Raw genomic sequence first — 15,882 nt, 5'->3', positions numbered from 1 at the left:
GATTAAAGCAAGGAGATCCATATCTCTATGGCCGGGGCGCCGAAGAAGTAGCGTTTTTCCGCACGCATGGGTTCGAAGCAATGGTTCTTCCTGGGATCACATCCTCTCTAAGCGCACCTCTTTTTGCGGGGATACCAGTCACTCACCGAGGATATTCCGATCAAGTGTTGATTTGCACTGGAACTGGAAGGAAAGGCGCAAGTCCGGACCCTCCTGCGTACTTGCCCAACCAAACGGTCGTTTTCTTGATGGCGTTGCATAGATTACAAGATCTCGTGACGAGTCTTGTGGAGAGGAAAGGGGATGTGTATCCTGCGGAGACGGCTTGTGCGGTGATTGAGAGGGCTAGTTGTCCGGATCAGAGAGTTATACGGAGTACATTGGGGGATGTAGTGGAGGCTGTGGAGAGTGAGGGGAGTCGACCGCCTGGGTTGTTGGTTGTTGGGAGGAGTTGTGAGGTTTTGAGTGGGAAGGGGGAGCTGAAGTGGGTTGTTGAGGATGGATTCTGGGGCTTGGACGGATTGGATGGGATGGGTGAGGGGGGAGGAAAGGGTGGATTGGATGGGTTGAGGGAGGTGCTTGTTACGCCGGGGTTGGAAGGGAAGGGAGAGTTTGTTAGTAGGGAGGAGGTTGTGGGTGGCCGATGACGAGTGGCTGTTTTTGTAGAGACGGATTGAACTTGAAAACTCTCCACTAGGCGTTTTCGCGGGGCACGTTTGTTTCTCAAGGTGAATTTCAGCTATGTCTTCTTTGGAAGGCGAATAATGATGATTGTTGATTGAAGTAGCTCGTCAAGTGATGTTTACCACCTGCTCGGGTAACGCGGCGAAGTCACTGAATTGGATTGTCAGAAAGCGAGATAGATGTCACAGGAGACATCAGTTGTATGGACGTTGACAGCGTACGGAGTTAACTCCTTCATGCGGCGCTCCACCCCTGCGATATCAAAGGATTGCCACACTGCCGATGTTACCAATCTCTCAGCCGTGTTCTATGCTCAAAGCGTTGAAGACTTCGCAGGCACAKTATTAGAAGGAATAGGGCAAACTGTTGTTGGAGTGCTGCGAAGGCTTGAGGATGCGCAGCGCAAGTCTGTGAAAGTGGGGTCGATCATGGACGAAGCAAGAAGCTTTGCGCGAGACTTTTGAGAAGGCCACAGGGGAGCAGTGGGAATGACGAAGGGGGCAATAAGGCGGTGAAGGAGAGGAGGTAGGCAAGGTTCAAGGCAAGTGTCGATTCTGGAGCTGATGGTCGATCAGCTGTACGATGAATGTAAAGGGAGATGTGTTTTGATGAGTTGTGATGAGGCACTGATTTGCTAGGAAGAGTAGGCGAAAGAGAAGATGATGACATTGTAGCCAAGGTGCTGAAGCCTGCTTCAATCGTGATCTCACAGATAGCGTGTCATATTGGTCAGGCTGTTCAGAGGTGGAGATCCTTACTCGCTGTCACTGCACAAATCGCGTGCAAGAGCCGATGAAAGCAGTCTTGTAGTGGAACGACGACGACGCTCGCGATCAGGTAGCTACAAGCACCAAAACAAGCACCCTTCCAGAAAGTCAAGTGTGGAACGTCAAATTTCTTCTGAAGTCTTCTTACTCATGCTGTCGTTGCTCAACTGCTGCAGGCAGGGCGACAACATTCAATATCACTGGGCTTTGGTATGTGTGAGCAGGTCCTCATTTTTACTCACGTCAGCTCATGTTTGATGTTGCCTATGTTGTCAAACGCCAATGAATATCTGTAAGGTACCAATCAGCATCTCACTTGCTTAGGAATTAAAGACGTCGATACCCCACATCTGGTGAACATCTTCTACGAAACGCTCACGGTAGCTGTGCAATGTCGGACCGCTAACCAATGGGGTATCACAATGGTCGCGATACAAAATAGTAAAGATATGTGCTCGCTGGCACGCTATCCAATCCGCATATGTGCATGCCTGTCTTTTCTGGTCCTCATGACGGCTCGCGTCTCGGTGTTATGGGCAAGAAGTTGCCAACGATCAGTGACGGGCTATGATCATGTCAGCATCCACATTCTCGTCGTAGAGACAGGATCTCCAACACTCACATGTTATGGCTGTCTCTCCGTATGGTGAATGAGAAACAACACCGTACCGTCTCCATCGGCACCTCACTCCCACCACCATTCGTCGTACCATTTGTCGCTCCAGCAATCGGCCTCCTCAATGTACAGCTCGTCAAGATAGCCTTCTGACTTTGATCAAAAGCAATCGCGCCGAACTTTTCCCAATAACTGACCAGACTGTCTTCGGCAATGATCTCGTGTATCGCCAGCTTGCCATCCCTGAGCTTGTCCAACGGTACACGAATCAACTCCGCCATCTCGGTGTTCCCACGGAAGATCTCGCCCGTTCTACGCCAACAACATGCGGGAATCGCCATACTCGCAAACACTCGGTCGTACTCCATCAAGCTCCGCTCGAACCACATTTCTACCAGCACAAGCTGCATATCGGTCAAAGAGTGCATTGCCTCGCGGAACTTCGGTCGAAAACGATCGAGTTGTTTAAGTATCCGAATAGAGGATTCGCGGCTGAGATTCGACGACATGTGCTGGTTCAGACGGGCGTATCCTTTGACATAATTGAACGGCTTTAGCATTCCGGCGTCGTATTTCGCCTTCAGCAACTTATGTAGGCGATCTTCGGCGGAGGAGAGGCCAGCAGGGTCAGCGGCTGTCATGTAGAACTTATCCCTCGCGCGAGTGTCGACCGGGAAGGCCGAGCTTGGACGGGAGATCTCGAGCCCTGCTTGCGTCTGAGCGGGTGGTCGTGAGGATGAAGCATTGTTCGTGGGTTGTGGCTGTTGAAGAGATGCATTGAGCGCGTTCATGGAAGAGGTTGCCAACAGTGGATCGTTGAACAAGGCCTGCACATCGTCGTTGTTTGTGTAGATTCCACCATCATCGATGATCGAGTTGCTAAGGAAGTCGTTGAGCAAGTTATACTCATTTGTAACCTCAGACGTGTTAAACATGTAGTTCGGGTGTAGGTGGTGCATGTCCTGGAACTGATTTCGCACATTGCTGTTGTTCCAGTCATAGTTTTGCAGCAAGCCACTGGCATTATTGGTGTTACTTCCAGTTGGTATAGGTCTCTGGATTGGAGGGGGAGAAGTAGGAAGTGGCATTGCTATGGCTCCATTCCCGTTGGTGGATGCCATTCCCACATTTTCTTCTGCATGCGAGAATGGTATTCTACCAATTCCAGCACCCAACTCTGCCTGTCCATTCGCTACAGCGTCCACACCTTCACTCGGAGCAGGCGCAATCTCTGGCACGCCCATATCACTCTTGCTCCTCTTCGGGGGATCCCGRGGTTCATCGTGGCAGAGATGGCCAATATCCCGCTTCACACACCGTGCGCATGGTCTTTGCAGGTCGCAAGTCATGTGCGATCGTCTGCAGTACACACACGCGTGGTTGACCTTGCGCCGCTTCTTCTTGCCCGCCCCGTTCTCGCCAAGTCCATTCTCCGTCGTCGCCTCGCTGTGCTTGCGCTTGGGTGAGGCAATCGGAGCTGGCGATGCCGGTTTTGCGCTTTCTTCAACCGCACCTGCCTGCTGCTTCTCTTCTGCTACCGGGGACGCCATCTCGAGTGTCTTTCCATGGGCTGGCTGCTGGAGGAGGATCGCGACTCTCGTGAGCGATATAGTACCCACTTGACGCGACTTGGTTCAAGAGCTTCAGCCAGGTGCATGTGCTCTCGTGACATTGAAATGGGCTCTTGTGTCACCAACGAAAGCACAGTATGCAGCACTTCCACGCGCGGGACGAATGGGGGGCATGCTTGATTGCTGTCAGCAGCTAGCCGAGCTTTGGCGGCATGCGGGCTCTCAGCCTCAGCCTGCCGCCAGCCGGATCGGCTGAAGAACCTCCCAGGCTCCTGTCGGCAGCGAGTTCGGCTCGGCGCTCGTGCATCTCGTTCAACCACACCACCCTTGTTTGTCTTCACAGTATCAAAATGTGATGGAACGGAAACCCTGCGCGATAGCAAACCACGGCAAGTTATAATCGGCTCGTCCATCCGGCCAATTGACCTCGAATATTAAGGTGATGTTAAGAGCTAACCGCAGTCCAATGACTTCACCACGCATTGCCTGCGAGTCATGGACCTCCCACCACGAAAGCTACTATTGATCGCCTTTTGCATTTCGATTCCCCTCTATCAACCCGTTTCTTGATTCTCTCTTGTCCGCGACTCAAGCACAGTCGATCTCCTCCAAGAGGAATAGAAAAACAAACCATGGACCAACACATACTCCAAGATTGTAAACTTGATCCCAACACCGCCCTCCTCAAATACCCAGTCGCATTTCGCGTCGAAAGCAAAGGCCGACCTCCCAGCGTCTCTGCACCGATTTACAATGGACCAACCCTTCGCAGTATAATCTGGGGGCCAGCAACTCTAGAATTTGCGACCAAACACCTCCTCGAAGATGAATCCGCCACCCCGTTCGTATCGGTCCTGTGGATCTGGGACAGAGCGCTCCAAAGAGCCGAAACTTTAGCAAATCAAGGATGCTTCGATATCAGAATATTCATCATTGATCTCGCACCTTTACACGCGGATTTTCGGGTGTATGATGCATACAAACTCTCCAAGAGCTTGGGATTCAAATCTGTGAAGACGCCCGGGAGACCATGCACCGACGACCACAAAGGAGAGCTGTTATTGCACTGTGGGAACAGCGAGCAATACTGCTCTGTTCTTGCGAGTATTCCTGCTGGTATGCCGACGATATACTACGATTCGACATTATCTTCTTCCGGGATTCTCAGATTACCGGTAGAGTATTTCGAACAGCTTTCTCAACGTCTCGTAACCAGATCACGGGGAGGAGTGAGGAAGAGTATGCTCATGGGCATCATTGAAGACGTCAAAACGACGGATGAAGAGACGTGGTTGGATGAAGGTTCCGCGAAGTTGCTGCAGGACGTATTGGAAGATGAACTGCTGGATCAATGCCAGGCGCTAGGGCGGGACAAGATGGAAAAAATCCCTTCAGCGATCATAAAGGCGATGACGATGGACGTCAGTGATTACTTGGGCTTGATGAAGGTAATCAAGTTGCCGGACACTTATTTCGTGCCAGAAAAGAAGTTGGGACGGGAGTACAGGCAGTCTTTCATGTCTTTCTGATGGACTGACAAGCATATATGCGGCTGGCCGTATTCAGTACAATGAGAGACGAAGTTCGTCCATGTCGCCAGGAGTATTTCATACCTCGACCGAGCATCCCGTGGAAGCAGGTTGAGTCTCAGCGCCTGCCTCGCAACCTGCGAACATACAGGTTGGAGCTCCAGAACTGGCCGAAGTCAGACGATGCCACTTGTCGGCTGAGAGGCCTCTCAACTGATTCGGTGATCTCTGCGAGATGACAGAGTCGCTCGCTCRCGCCACCTGGGTTCAAACTAGAGAACTACGGGCGTGGCATCCAGATACGAGAGACGTGTGCCGATGATCGCCAAATTRGAAGAAAGAGTAACACGCTCCAGGCGCGTGCTTCAAAATTACAGCAAGTAGGTAGTAGTAGCAGACATAAATGTACAACTTTAAGAACCAAAAGCCGAAGTCTTGGCTAGTCCAGGCATCCAATAGCCTCTGTCCCCTGTCTATCCTGCGATGAGCACCCAAAGCAAGAAGAAAATCATCAACACACCAAACATCTTGGCGACCAACCACCGGTTGCCTTGTATCCGTCCCCAGTACTTCATCAATTCCCGCTGGGCACCTTCGACATTATCCACCACATCATCGGTATTCGCATCGATTCTCTGAATCTGTTCCGCTTGTTCACTAACCATCTGCGCAAGCTGTCCAAAGATCCCGCCCAGTTCTGAAATTGTGGATTCAATCGCTGCGATTGCCTGTCCACGCTCGTTGATATAGCTGTTGCTTTGCGCACCCTCTTCCATGAGTTGTAATTGCTGTTGACTTTGTGCTCCTCCGCCTCCGTAAAGAGGATTTGAGCTGCTCGGATCCAGGGAAAGAACGTCCTGTTGTGCAGCGGAGTTCACCGGTTTTGGACTCCTCCCTCGACTCGGTGGAGTCTGATATAGGGGACTATCCGTTCTTCCCACATCCAACAGCCCCTGTCCTCCATCCTGCCGTTGCGCTCCCACCGAACTCACAAACCCTTCCTGTCTGGTCCGACTAGCCTGAATGTTCTTCGTCCGGACTTCCAGCACCTCTTTGAAATTGACCCCCACGTCTGCCAATCTTCCTTGCAACAGGACCACCACGTTCTTCGCGTGCTCGCCCTCTTGCTGCTCTCCATTCTTACTCTGTCTTTGTAGAGATTGTAACTGCCCAATCGCCATGTTCAATCCCGCGAGATCCTGCTTTATGACGAATGTCAATTCCGAGATCTCCACGGGTCGGTCGTCGAACAGCGTTTTACGTCGGGCTAATTCGCCAAGTCGTTGCAGTTTTCCCATGGTAGAGGAGATTCCTCGTCCGATTTGTGCGGCATTACGGGCGAATTCGCTCTGTTGTTTGCGGGTTAGAGGCTGCTGTTGTTGCGGAAGGAGAGGTTGTTGTTGCGGGCCTTTGCGTTGCCGGGCGAGCGATTTCTGAGCTTGTGTGAGGATGGAGCGGAATTCGGGAGTACGGTCTTGTATGGAGGATATGGAGGACATGATGAGCATGCTCGTAGGGGATCGGGTGGTGGTTGTGGCCAAGTGGCGGGTCGGTCGGAGGTTGAAAGCGATTAATTCGCGATGGCTCCCTGGAGGACCGGAATGATGTAGTGCGGCAAGTCGCGATGATTTCGTCGTTTACCTGGTTTGGTGGAAGATTCTGAATAGGCGTGTCGATGTGAGCGTGAATGATGAATGCGACTGCTAAAACTAAGTCGTTGCGCGGAAAAGAGGTCGAGGTGACAAAGGAGTTCCACATTGATCGCCCTCCACGCGGCAAGGATCATTGCCAGCGGGCGAATCGTCACCTCTTCCATCATCAACCCACAACACTGCCCGGCCAGATCGCTCCACCTCCTTTGACTGGTGCGGAAGACGCTTCTATTAACTAATTCATTAATCGACTGCGGGACGGARTGGACTGGGAATAGCGACAGTGATCACGACACGACCCGACCCAGCCTCCGACGCGCGGAAACCTGCTTCTGACCGCAGCACGCACGTCGGCATTCCTGTCTTTTTGGAAGCTCAGCACACGTTCTTCTGAAATGACACGGCCTCCATAATCACACTCACGATGTCTCGCGACATCACGCCGATCAGCTTCAAGACAGTCCCGGGCAGGAACAAGACACAGAAATGGACCAAAGCGCCGGCGGTAGACTACGGCGGAGATGAATGGGGAGGATWCGATGACTATGGTGGCTATGAGGAGGACGTTCCTCCTCCGCCTCCAGCATCAATACCCGCATCGCACGCGCCTCGAGATCCATATGCCTCAGCAGGTCCTGCGCGGAAGAACAGCTTTGATCAAGGAGACGAGACCCGCGCTTTCAGTTCAAACACCCAACCCGCAGGCGTCGCCGCGAGCTCTTTCCCTGCTCGCGCTGACGATGGACAGCAACATGCTCCTGGCAGAAATGCACCGCGAGACTTCACAAACCCCGAGCAGGTGCCAGCGCCGCTGTCCAWGCACACCTCGTCTCTTCCTTCCCAGGGCGAGCGATGGCCGGGTCGGAAGGAAAGCATGAGTAGTAAAGGCACGCCTCCAATGCCCAGCGCTACGTCGCCCATAACGGATAAGCCTTTGCCTTTTATACGCCCGAGCGATATCTACAAGCGCATTCCCGACGAGATTCGGCGGCAGAGCGAGGATGGTACGCGGCCGAGCATGGATTCTGTGGGTAGTGGTCGAGATAGGGCTGGCCTGGGATTGGAGCCTGTGGCAGAGAGCCGCGAGAACACAGTGTTTATGGACGGTGCAGAGCATCACGCGAAATCCCTGCGTCCAACGAGCACCAGTCCTCGTTTGCCTGATGTCACGCGGTTCTCGGGCTTTGGTGACGGGTTCTTGTCAGGCTCTGCGGCTGGAAATGAAATATCTCCTGCTTCGCCGCACAGTCCAGAAGCTATCGTTGCAAGGGTTGCAAATTCACCTGTTATCAATGCGTCGGGCTCGACAACCACCTCTTCTGTTTCGAATCAGCATACTTCAACTACCAGAGCCCCACCAGGCCAGGACCCAGCCGCTGAGATACTCGCAGAGAGGCAACACGGGACATCCGTTGAGAGCATCGCGGGAGGACAGCCGGCCAGTCTCCAACATCAGCCTTCGGCAGGCTTCCGTTCAGCGGTCCACACTGCTTTCGATCGAAATGATAATCTCATTTCTCGCGACAACTCTCAGGGAAGCAATGAAGTGCACAGAAGCGATACGACCTCCACATCGGGCATCAGCCCTATCATAAGTCGTGGTCCACAATTTCCATCCATTGCAGAAGAGACATCTACAACCGGTGGTCGAGGACTTCATGGACAGTCTTCCGACACCCGTGTATCTCGCAAGCCTTCTCCTGGCAGAGCTGGTGGGGCGAGCTTTGAACCTGGTTATAGGAGGAGTTTGGATCCCCCATCTACAGGTACATCGCCCGCGCGGACGCCAGGTCTAGAAAGCGTGGAGACTCGAAGGCTTAGTACGCCCATGTCTGCCGTACCGATGGATGCTGAGACGCCCGATGTCGACGATCAAGGAGAAGAGCTGCCGACCGCTTCCCATCTCGGTTCCTCGTCATCTACCACAGCACCAATTCCCATTACAGGACGTGGTCGAAGCGACACGGATTACAGCATGCGCGAGGCTGATATCGCGCAAACTGTCAATTCTGCGTCACCGGAACAAGGCCACGAAATGCCAKGTTTAATCAACGCGCAGAGAGACTCACAGAAAATCTTTCTCCAGACCCACGTGGAGAAACAGCTTCCGTCGCCAATCACTCCGGGCGGGGGATTGAGAGAACGTGCTAGTGGAAGCCGAGCTGGAAGTCCAAGCAAAGGCCGCGTTCGAGAGATTGCGGACAAGTACCACGGTTTGAATGAAGCCGCGAGGCGGAACTCTGCTATTAGTGTYAGCAGCAGTTCCAAAGCACTTAGTGCAAAGTCCAGCTGGAGCAACTTTGACGACACGGAGAAGAAGTTGGCCAGGCAGGGTACAGAGCAGAGTGAGAGCGAGATGTTTCCTGCGTATGAAAACGCCGATCTCTCGTCTGAGCGTCCGGTCGTATCAAGAGAGGAGTCTTTCAAACCGGATCTTCCTGGTGGATGGATCAGCACGGCGCCGACTCCTGAACCCGGCGCCGGACGTGCCTCTCAATTGACTCCGCAACAGGCCAGGGCTGTGCAGGCCGACGAAGAGGAACTGACGCCTACCACAAAGAAGGTTCGTCTGCAGGAAGCTCTCACTAATGATCCTATGGCCAGACAAGTTCCCATCACAAAGTCACCTAGCGCGTTGGATCAGGTCAAGAACGCGGGCTCCGAGCTTGGCGCGGCTCTCATGGCCAGCGTGGGCGCGAGCCATCAGACTCGTGACTTTGGGGCTTCAGCGCCTGCTGCACCCGTGGATGAGCGCGCGGTAGAGAGACCAGCGCGAGGTATGCAACCTCCCACTCTCTTCCGATACGAAACAGACTCGGATGCGACACCATCGGTGGCATCGACCATGCCTCCCTCCCCGCCTGCAAAGAACACACCAAATCTGGGTGAGACGCTAAGCGATGGCTACTTTAACAACACCGTGGCGCCTTTAAGGGTCAAGTCGAGGGAGCAGAGTCCTGTTGCTGAACGAAATGCTGCTCATGAACGTGGTCTGCCGGTGCCTAGACCAGGCATGACCACGGCTTTGTCCATGGAGCCTGGAGCGGGAGATCAAGAGAGCGATCTTCTCCGAAAGGAGATTGTTCGCAGTCTCGATCCAATCCCTCTTGTCCAAGATCGGCAGCGTACTCAGGACGCCCTGGATGCCTCTGAAAACCAGCGACGAGTGGCCGCTGGACAAGATGCACTTCCTCCTGCTAAGAGTAGACAGCCGGCCTTGCTTCAGACGCGCTTCAGCTGGGAAAAGCCCACACCATTGAGCGAACAGGCTGAACCCAGCCCGGAGATCAAGCCTGAAATGGCCTACGAGCGGCCTAGGAGCAAGGCTTTGCACGTTGTCAATCCTAATCAGTTTGACAGTCCGACTGTGGAAACACCCGTGACGAGTGCACCGCCCGCGGAGACTCTGAGACCTCATACCTTTGGCACTCCGGTGAGTGAGAAACAGGAGCATGCCTTGCTCCCGGACACGGATGTACAGCCTGGCAGTCCAAGTCAAAGTCTGAAGAGCCTACCCCCAAGCCCAATCTCCGAGCGAAAGAGCGACAGGGATCTCAACAGACAGAGCTACTATGCTTCCGATACGTCCCAGGCCGCAGCTCCAGGTACTGCTTCGATCATTCCTGGTCAAGGCGGCCTCTCGACCTCGCCGATCTCCCCAGCAAAAGGACACGCACCCGGGAAGCCAATTCCTCCATTTCGCAACATTCTTGCACYCAAGACTGGAGACGAACGAATCAAAAGTTACAACGAAACTCGCAACACCTTTGCCAACATGAACACTGGGCTCGGAGACTGGGTGGGAGGCATGCTCGCTCTCCACCCAGAGCTTGCCTCCAATGCAACAACACCAGGGGGCGCATGGAAAGCCCCACCTCTTCAGACAACGGGCACTGGCATGTTGAAGGGTCATAAAGCGTCTCCCAGCCTGGCCAAGTTCACCAACAAGTTCGGGGGTTCCGAATCTCAGCTCCGCTCTACCTCCATCGGCTCGGTAAGCGAGGACGGCACGCACCCCTCTGCCTCCACCTCCGGAGCTGGAGTCAGCGTCATCCGGCCCACGACATCCAACACAGCAGGTCCATCAAGCAGTACGACGGGCCTTCCCGCATTTGACACAGATAAAATGCAGCAAAAGGGCAAAGCCTTTATGGCCAAGACTGGCGTGCTTGGCGGAAAGGCACAGGCAGGTGCAAAGGGACTGTTCGCGAAGGGGAAGTCGAGGTTCGCTAGTGGAGGTAATGTGAGGAGTCCGAGTGGTGGGAACGATAAGGTATGATTTCTTCTTTTGACTCCCGAACCTATTCCCACACACGCAATGAAGGCAGTTGATGGTGGGTCTCTGCGCACATTGCTGAGAGTTCCTGTTCAGATGACCTGAGAGACACACGCACACGCATCGGATGTTTCAGAGCGAAAGCGAGGACAGTAGTGCTTGCTCTTCTTTTGATGGTTTTATTCTCGAAGCGATGATATCCTTTGTGTTGGAAGAGCGCCATATGGGTGCTACGACGACGATTCCTCTTCACTGTTTTTAGTTTAAAGAGCACAACCTTCTACCACGTCCATCCACCATATCACGAACGCTCTCTATTGTTTTGAGGAATGAAAGCTCACGGTAAGTGTTCACAGGTTATATCTTCTCCCTCTCCTCTTTCACGTGGTGCTGGTGTTGGGTCGCCGAGAGCCGTTTCCTCTCCTAGCGGCCTCAAGGGAGGAAGCGCGACCGAAAGGGCTGCTCCGCCGTCTGTCGGCAAGCAGGTGACATCAACGGACGATGAAGGCGCGTCTGCAAGTGCTGCAGCTCTGCCGCCAACGAGTGGCTTGGAGCTTGAGCCTGGGACGACGAGTAGCGAGCTTGCTGGGTCTCAAGATGTGGTCATGATCACGCCGCAGCAAGAATCTTCGCTTACAGATGGACCATCYGTGAGCATCGTTAACAAGCGTGTTTCGAGTCCGAAGGCGAATTCGACTGATGAAAAGCTGTTGGGCGTGGAAGCAATCAACGACGCTCCCTCACATCAGCGGACGGCAGGCGGCGAGCTACATGCTCCGGATTCTTTGCTTCAAGATGTCAAAGAGAAGACTGTTGAAATTGCTGAGCCTGACAATCAAGATCTGCCTCCTCGCGATGACTCAAAGGGCGACTTTCCAGCTTCATCGAAGGCTCAAGAAGACATAGGCCCAAGATCTTCTCTCAAACGGAACAGCACGAGTCCTGAGCCAACAGTTGGCCCTAGCATCACCGTATCCTCTCYGGCGGAAACGTCTTCTGAACGACGCTCCTCAGCCTACGCAGTCACAGGCGCCGTGWCCTTACCCCAAAACCCTGTACTTGAAACCCCGATCTCCGCTATCCGGCCCGGCTTCTCTCGTCACACCTCATCAAAGTCAGCATCTCCGTTTCGCAGCAGCTCTCCATTGCGTCGCGACGATGCCCAAACTCCAGGCTCGGAGCATAAAAGTCGTCCCTTGAGTATGGTCTGGGGCGACTGGCTCCGTGACAAAACACGAACCGTATCCCGAAGTGGCAAAGGTAGCCGTCCCGGGAGTTTGGTTGTGGAAAAAGGTGATAGCACCGTATCAACTCCAATGAAGAAAGATGGCAAAAAAGATGGCAAGGGAGACTTGGACGACGTGGCCGTGGACTCATCGGCTATTAGCGCTCCGGTTACCATGCCTTCGCGAACTGAGACATGGAATTCTCCCGACGCCGTCATACCGCCACGGACGCCGGAGACTAGAGAACTGATGTTGGAGAGATTGGGAGTTCTCCCTAGTCCTGTGCCTACTTCCTCGGAATTTCCAAGTCCCGGATCCAGAAGACGGAGACGAAGTAGCGCTGCGAGGGTTAACTCTCTAACTGGGGAAGGGGCGGGACTGGACATTGACACTGTCGCTTCGCAAAATGTTAGAGGCAGTCCGGCGCCAGGTAGAGGAAGTCCTGTGCGTTCGACGATACCAGGAGTAAAGGGAGTCAGCGAGGCGGAACAGGTGACTGGAATGCGACCTCGACAGCAGAGGAGAGTCAGCGATCTGGRGATGCTGCCTAGTGAGCAGAAGAGGTTAAGTCTGGGGCTAGGACTTCCTCGGCCTGATAGCATGATTCTTCTGCAGAGTCAGATTGACCTTCTCGCAGGTGGCGCGCAGGATTCTGAGCTTGAGAGCGATGCAAACGGCGTCAATGCAAGACACATGGCCAACAACATTGTCTCGGTAGCCGCGCATCTACCCACGGCGAAGAAGTCCCGACCCGGAGGCTGGGATGACGCGCGTAGCGAGGTATCAGCGGAAGAGGGCGCTCTCGACGAGGACCCTCACGTTAGCACACATGCGGGCACATCGAGGCATTCTTCCGTCTCAAGCCTTGGTGCTCATCAGTCCGCTTCAATGTTGCAGGGTACTACGGACAAGTCAGCAATGCCTGCTCAAACCGCTTCACTTTTACCGAATCCTGCAGGTACACTCTCCACGCAAGCTGCTCCTGGAGACATGTCATCTGCCTCGCAACAGTTAACCCAGAGACCCGGCATGACTGATCGTGCCATGTCTTACATGCCTCTCCCTAGAGATGAGTCTGGCGTTCCCATCTCGGAATCTATTACGACATCCTCATCGCAGCAAGTTGACGCGGCTTCTTCGACCCAGCAGGTCGACACGGCCGCTCCTCCGCGCCCAATTGAAACGGCAGCCTCTTTGCAACCGACGACCACACTAAGTTCCGATGAGCGGTCACCGGTAGCAGCCGATCTGAGCGCCTTGGGTGGGCCGCCGCCTGGAACAAGGCCCTTCCAACAGCATCCAGTGTTCCGGAACAGTGTGGTCGCACCTGAGCCACCCACTGGTCTCTCAGAAGATGCAACAGAGACTCCCAGCATTACTGCGGATACCGGTATCTCGAATCCGAAAAGGAGATCCGGTTTCTTCGGTAAACCTCAGAACAGAGAGCCTGCGGCTCTTAAAATTGCACCACCGCCCAGCAGAATCACAGATCAACATGGCCTGGAAGATCTCCAAGCCTCCGAGGATGAAGTGATAGTAAATATGCAGCCGCGTCCTCGAGAACAAGACAAGCAGAATCGCCGTCGCTCAGGTCTTTGGGATGTTTTGACCTCAAAGCGTGCTTCCAGTGGTGCAAACCTCGACAATGGCACGGACTGCGCAGCAGGCCCTGACGAAACAAGTGTCAAAGCACGAGAAGAGAATGCTAAGCGGAAGCTGCAGAAACCTCAGCGCGCTTCAACTTCGGCCATAGATTTGGAGCCAAAGAAAAAACGCTTCTCCGCCTTGGGCTCAATATTTAGTCGTTCCGAGCCTCCGCGCAAAGTTTCTCCCAAGACCAACAAGCTGACCAAGATGGCTCCATCGAGCAATGAGCACGTTCGTCGGACGGACAGTCCCAGACATGATCTTCCAAGCAACAGTCACACCGTCTCTGGAAACGTTCAAAGTTATGATGAATTCGAGGCGAGGCGGAAACGAGATGCTCCTGCACATCAGGAGACGGCGGCAAATGCGCGTCCGGCTGTGGCCAATGGATCTCAGGGACGGTCAGCACAGGCGAATGACACAACACCGATGCCTCCAGAAGGGTGGTATGGGCCTAGCGACAGGCAGCAACCCGCCCAGGAACCCACTTTGCCAGTCGTAGATCCGCAGCCAGAGTTTCGCCGCTTGCACAGCCAGGGAAGGATGGGGCCCAGGCCATCTTCTCAGCTTCCTCAAGCTTTCCGCCCAGTTGAGGCATCTTTTAATGCTCCTGTGGCTCCAGTCGGTCCACCGCCAGATCCTCACATTTTACAAGATTCGAGAACACCTGCACCGCATACAACTGGTCATGTTCGCAGGTTCTCGTTCGACCGTCAGAACTCGTATGGAAGTGCTTACGCCTCTGAATTCTCGGGCTTTTCAGGTCAGCAAGTCGCTGGCCAAATGCAGCAGTCGCCATCATCCCAGAGCTCATTCGGTCCGGACGCATACTCTATATCGACGATAGCGGGTCCCACTCCTGCCGAAAGGCAGAGAATTCCTTCTATTGGCTATGAGACGGCTCGTTCCCCCGCGAATGAGTACTCAGACCAGCAGACTCCGTGGGCTGTAACCATTCCCCCTGGCGAAGGAAGCACCCGAACTTCTCGGGCTTCTTCGTGGGACAGGGCGCCGGACGGTATGCAGTATCCTGGACCGCCTTCAGGTGCACCATATCATCGGCAATCGCAACGCCAGCCTCGAACTGGATACAACGGTCCATATTTCCCACCCAGTCAGATTTCAGGAGCTACATCACAGCCTTCTCCATACGAAGGGGGCACACATGCCCCACAGTACTCTTATGATCCGCCTCAGCAACAGTACAATCAAGCTCCTCGAATGCAGAGCCAGTACTCGCATCCACAACAGCAACAACAGCAGCAACAGCAGCAACAGCAAAGCTATCAACCGCAGCAACCCCGGCCGCAAAATCGTTACTATTCCCAGCACATTTCCTCACAGCAAGTCCCTCCACAGTACGCGTACCAGAATTCGGGACCACGACAGCAACACGATCCACGAATGCGTCACCAACGAAGAAGATCTTCGGGGTATAGCGGTAGGAGAGACGATATGACGGCGGGAGAGGAGGATTTGATTATGAGAGGCGTGAGTTATCCCGGTCAGGAGTGGCAGCCTCCTGGTCTGGGCAGGAGTGGGTGGGATTGAAATTAATGGGACGAGCATATGTTTGGAAAGATCAGATGGACACAACTGTACAATGATAGAATACTAATGATAAATGTTGTGAATGCTGTGCTGCACGTACCTGTGAAGTTGACTTCTCAGGGGTATCTTTCTTGCCGCTACTTTCTGAGGCAGAGCGCTGTAAGGGACTGCGGTGTCTCCGGGTGTTTTGGTAGGGTTAGGGTTGGGGTAGTAACACTGCGACGATATGGCCGGTTCAAGTATCGAGGAGCTTCACATGTTGCGGCATACCACCACGCTTTATTCTTTTCAATCCAACCAGGATGATAGTTCGTTAAGTCTCGAAGAGCAAGATTTATGATATCGGCAATAATACGGGATTCA

At 53.8% G+C, this 15,882-nt stretch overlaps 5 protein-coding genes; 3 read left to right on the top strand and 2 right to left on the bottom strand.

Moving 5' to 3' along the window:
- Positions 1–1,958: 1,958 nt before the first annotated feature.
- Positions 1,959–3,617, bottom strand: RCC_12143 (related to transcription factors; the record flags this gene model as incomplete). XM_023766196.1 has 2 exons in its annotated part: positions 1,959–2,016; positions 2,074–3,617. The coding sequence occupies 2 exons, from the start codon at positions 3,615–3,617 to the stop codon at positions 1,959–1,961; spliced, it is 1,602 nt and encodes a 533-aa protein (XP_023621964.1).
- Positions 3,618–4,270: 653 nt separating this feature from the next.
- RCC_12285 (uncharacterized protein) lies at positions 4,271–5,167 on the top strand (the record flags this gene model as incomplete). The annotated part of the gene is made up of 1 exon (XM_023766195.1): positions 4,271–5,167. One exon carries the CDS (start codon positions 4,271–4,273, stop codon positions 5,165–5,167), a length of 897 nt encoding a protein of 298 aa, XP_023621963.1.
- A 473-nt stretch (positions 5,168–5,640) lies between these two features.
- RCC_00971 (probable syntaxin-5) lies at positions 5,641–6,666 on the bottom strand (the record flags this gene model as incomplete). The annotated part of the gene is made up of 1 exon (XM_023766194.1): positions 5,641–6,666. The coding sequence occupies one exon, from the start codon at positions 6,664–6,666 to the stop codon at positions 5,641–5,643; it is 1,026 nt and encodes a 341-aa protein (XP_023621962.1).
- Positions 6,667–7,243: 577 nt separating this feature from the next.
- On the top strand, positions 7,244–11,098 carry RCC_12284 (uncharacterized protein; the record flags this gene model as incomplete). Its single annotated transcript, XM_023766193.1, has 1 exon — positions 7,244–11,098. The coding sequence occupies one exon, from the start codon at positions 7,244–7,246 to the stop codon at positions 11,096–11,098; it is 3,855 nt and encodes a 1,284-aa protein (XP_023621961.1).
- Positions 11,099–11,424: 326 nt separating this feature from the next.
- RCC_00970 (uncharacterized protein) lies at positions 11,425–15,519 on the top strand (the record flags this gene model as incomplete). Its single annotated transcript, XM_023766192.1, has 1 exon — positions 11,425–15,519. The coding sequence occupies one exon, from the start codon at positions 11,425–11,427 to the stop codon at positions 15,517–15,519; it is 4,095 nt and encodes a 1,364-aa protein (XP_023621960.1).
- Positions 15,520–15,882: the final 363 nt, after the last annotated feature.

The sequence above is a fragment of the Ramularia collo-cygni genome (genome assembly GCF_900074925.1).
Source record: "Ramularia collo-cygni strain URUG2 genome assembly, contig: RCC_scaffold01, whole genome shotgun sequence".
Taxonomy (NCBI): Eukaryota; Fungi; Ascomycota; class Dothideomycetes; order Mycosphaerellales; family Mycosphaerellaceae; genus Ramularia; species Ramularia collo-cygni.
This window is presented reverse-complemented; position numbering and strand designations above follow the sequence as displayed.